At 38.4% G+C, this 4,397-nt stretch overlaps 1 protein-coding gene across 1 annotated transcript in view; it reads right to left on the minus strand.

The window, feature by feature from the left end:
• The window catches only part of dnajc10 (DnaJ (Hsp40) homolog, subfamily C, member 10), a 50,640-nt gene that overhangs the window by 12,633 nt on the left and 33,610 nt on the right, over positions 1 to 4,397 (minus strand). Inside the window, exons 8-12 of the mRNA XM_032529532.1 lie at positions 4,000 to 4,093; positions 2,769 to 2,846; positions 2,249 to 2,292; positions 1,129 to 1,194; positions 632 to 697 (exon numbers count right to left, since the gene is read on the minus strand). Of these exons, the coding sequence (XP_032385423.1) occupies positions 632 to 697; positions 1,129 to 1,194; positions 2,249 to 2,292; positions 2,769 to 2,846; positions 4,000 to 4,093 (348 nt within the window). The remainder of the gene's footprint in view (positions 1 to 631; positions 698 to 1,128; positions 1,195 to 2,248; positions 2,293 to 2,768; positions 2,847 to 3,999; positions 4,094 to 4,397) is intronic.

Here is a 4,397-nt window from a genome sequence, read left to right on the forward strand (position 1 = left end):
TGGCTTTAGATATACCGTCTCTGCAATAAAGAATGTGCTTTTTCTGTCTCTGTAGGTGCTTTGGAGTTAATTTTTAACATCAACTTTTTTTATTATTTCATTATTTTTAATGACGCAGCAGGTAAGAGGGTTCCTTGTACGATTTACAGCTTTAGGTATCTGAGACACTCTTTCATTTCCAAGCTTAATTGGTCTGGGGACTGAATTAATATTGAATCAAAATAGATTCAATTTAGAAAATCGGAGGCGATACCCAGTCCTAGGGCTGGGCGATGTGGAGAAAAACAAATATAGTTTTGACCAAATACCTCGATTACAATACTGCAACGATATTGAAGGGTTGACTATTGGTGCTTTCACAAAATATTTACACAATGGAGATTTTTGATAACAAATCATCATTAATGTGGATATAATGACTAAGTAGGTAAAGGCAAATAATAAGACAGCTACAACAGTCTGGTAAGATCAGAAAATGACGTCACTTTACTGTAATACAGCCTTTAAAACCAGGAAAAGAAAACATTTATGCCGTATTAAGATACTGCGATATCTAGTCTCACTATATCGATATACTGCCCAGCTCTACTACAGACTGTACTACTCTGTGTTAAGTTGTGGTGTAGCGTACCAGGACGCTGCCCGGCTGATCCAGAGAACTTCCAGGTGGGAACAAAGCCGTCGCACCACTCGTCACCTGAAACACAGCAGAAAGAGTAGAAGTAGACACGTTGATTGTCCCCGTGGGGCAGTTGAGTTTGTGGCACAGTCGCAAGGCACCTCTTGACAGGACATCTATTCTGATAGTCGATTCATTGGTTTGAATCATTTTTTATGAAAACTAAGTAGAACTTTTGTGATTGCAGCTGCTTAAATGTGAATATTTAATTCTAGTGTCTTCTCTCCTCTGTGACAGTAAACTGAATATCTTTGAGTTGTGGACAAAACAAGACATTTGAGAACGTCATCTAGGGCTTTGAGAAACACTGATCCACGTATTTCACCATTTTATGACATTTTATAGAGAACAAACAACTAATCCATTAATCCAGAAAATAATCAACAATGGAAATAATCTTTAATTGCATCCCTTACGTCAGTAGTGTTGCAGAAGGTGCCGATCATTACCTGGAAACTGCCACAGAGCTGTTCCTGTGAGGCGCAGTCCATCCATCCCACCTTCACTAGACCGTCCTACACACAGTCACACAGACACAAAGTTATGACAGCAGTTACCCCGGTTTAAACACAGAACTGGATTGTGAAGGTGAGGCATTTTAGATGTTTAAAAGGTCCCATGGCACGCAAATTTGCCTTTATAGGGTTTCTCCTCCTCAATAGCATTTAAAGCTACAGAAATGGCACATACTAAGGAAAGCTCATTATGGGACTGGCTCTGGTGGCTGTAATTTGTTTACTTGTTAGTAGTGGGATCATTAGTGTTAGTGGATTTGGTTTAGTGGGAAGAAGATTGTTTAGGTTCCGTTCGGTTTGTAGTTGTGTGTTTGTTAGTAGTGGATTTTGTTGTTAGGGGATCTGTGTGATTTATTTTTTTGGTATTGTAGTTGTGTGATCTGACACAAGGCTGAATTTGGAAAGAGACTTCAGACAGTATTAGGGACCACTAAGGGTAATAAAAGAGACTTCCGATACAGTATTAGGGACCACTAAGGTCTATATTAAAGAGACTCAGAACAGTATTAGGGTCCGCCCTAGGGCCTAGAAGTAAAAGATGACTTCAGATAAAGTATTAGGGACCACTAAGGTCTATATAAAAGCATCCAAAAACCAGCATGTCATAGGACCTTTAAAGTCCCATAATATGTCATGCTAATTATTAAGATAAAAGGTTTAATGAAAAAAAGAAAAAATTAGAAACATGATTCTCAATTACTCCTTCATGCGCTGTTTACACTCTGTGGTTCCTGTACAGGCCACAGAACTACAATGACACTAGATGTAAATAAGTCTTAATCTGTCAGGTTTAAGCATATCACTATAGAAAAAAAAGACATTTTAAATATGTAACTGTTAAAGTTAAACTGTTGTTTGCTGTCAACATTAATCACATTAAAAAAACTGGACGTTTTCTGCTCTTGAGCAATGTGATGCTTTGATTGTTGACCTAAAATGTAGACATGTTGCAAATTGTGCAAGTTCAGCTTTTACTTATTCAGGGGTTTTATTTCTATTCACATTAGCAGAGGATATTTGTAAGAAAAAAATTATATGGCTCCTGTGTTCTCACCAACATCCCAGCCACCTTCTGTCTTGTTCCTGGCTCCAGGCAATCTGAGAGAGAGAGAGAGAGAGAGAGAGAGAGAGAGAGACAGACAGACAGACAGACAGACAGACACATGGACAGACAGAGACATGGACAGACAGACAGAGACATGGACAGACAGAGACATGGACAGACAGAGACATGGACAGACAGACAGACAGACACACACAGACAGAGAGAGAGAGAGAGAGACAGACAAAGAAGTTGTGTAATGATTTTGGTTTACCATAGTACTCTTTGTGCCTTTATCACTTCATGTTTAAGTTTGTGTCCATGTTATAGTTATGTGTTGTACCAGTTATTGTTAAATTATTTTTATTGATATGTTATCTTTTTTAGCAATATAAGCAATATGTTGTCATACCGATAAAGCTCTTTAAATTGAAAATTGAGAGATATGTGATTGAATGTTTCAACAGACAATCGCACCTGCAGAAACACTTTCATGCTTGAAAAAACCTGTGTGTGTGTGTGTGTGTGTTACCTCCAGTGTCGGAGCAGAAGGTGATGAGCCAGCTGAGCCCTGACAAGTACGCTCTCTCTATCTCGCTGAACACGTTACCTAAAAAACACAAGCACAGGTCAGAGAACACACACACACACACACACACACACACACACACACACACACACACACACACACCACACACACACACACACACACACACACCCACACACACACACACACCACACACACACCCACACACACACACACACACACACACACACACACACCCACACACCACAAACACACACAAACACAACACACACACAGATCTAAACAGTCAACATAAACAAGGAAAATGTACTTTAAGTTTTAAAAGTACTTAATACAGAATATATTCTTGGGTAGATAATGTAATAATATATAATATATATTATTACAATAATAATAAAACAATATTTTATAAACTACCTACTGTATGTGTGCAAAAACTAAAGCTGTCAGATGAATGTAGTGCAGTTAAATATTTCTCTCTGAAATGTAGCGGAGTAGAAAGTGGCATGAAAAGAAAAGACTCGAGCAAAGTACCTCACTATTTGTACTTAAGTACAGTACTGGAGTAAATGTACTTTGTAACATTCCCCCACTGGGCACCATCAAAGCCAAATGAAAATATAATCAATGAGAGCTTCAGAACTAACTAAACTGACTAATATAAAAAGTGACTCAGATCTAATGATTGCAGTTGGACCCGAGTGTATTTCTTTAGCAGGTTTTTATATTTAATCATCTGCTTGAGCTTTTCCAACGTTTTGTATGATATGTTTTTTTTTTTATGTCAAGTGAATTGTTCTGTCATGCAGGAGTTATTACTTTCTCCACTTTATCACAACTTTCTCCGCTTTACTGAGCTGTATCATACAAATAAATAGTTTTTAAAAAAATCATACATTGTGATTTCTGGATTTTTTTTCTTTTAGATTAAGTCTCTCACAGTGGACATGCACCTACGGTGACAATTTCAGACCCCTCCGTGATTTCTAAGTGGGAGAACTTGCAAAATAGCAGGGTGTTCAAATACTAATTTTCCTCACTGTATCTATCTATATGGCACCAATTATGGCATTTTTTAATTGAAAAACCTAAAATTTTCTTGGGAAAGTACCCATAAACCCCCTTACCAAATATGTGCACCTACAGTATGTCTTTCATAAACTTAAGTTAAACACAATAGAATAGATCTATCTGTGCATGAAGAATAAAGGTTTACCTTGCCTGAGCTCAGTGACGGTTGTTGTGATGAACTTCATGGAGAAGTGGACCAGGCTGTCTTTAGAACGCTCCCCGTTAAACTTCTCCGGCCTCTACAGAGAGACAAACGTTGTGTCAAATGTTAATAATGATAGCTAAAACAAGATTGCTCTGATGCTGAGCTCACAGAATTCAGATCAGCGAGATTTATTCAGCAGTAGTTCCACTCTAGGTTACGGGTAACCAGAGTACAAAGTCCCATGATCCCGCAGGGCCCGTGGTGGATGAGCGGGTAAAGACATGTGGTTCTGCCTGTGTAGAGCGACCTGATTGGTCAACAAAGTTTGGGTTTCCAAAAAATGGTTATTGGGCCCCAATAACATGTGTGTGTGTGTGTGTGTGTGTGTGTGTGTGTGT

The sequence above is a fragment of the Etheostoma spectabile genome, chromosome 11 (assembly GCF_008692095.1).
Source record: "Etheostoma spectabile isolate EspeVRDwgs_2016 chromosome 11, UIUC_Espe_1.0, whole genome shotgun sequence".
Classification (NCBI taxonomy): Eukaryota; Metazoa; Chordata; class Actinopteri; order Perciformes; family Percidae; genus Etheostoma; species Etheostoma spectabile.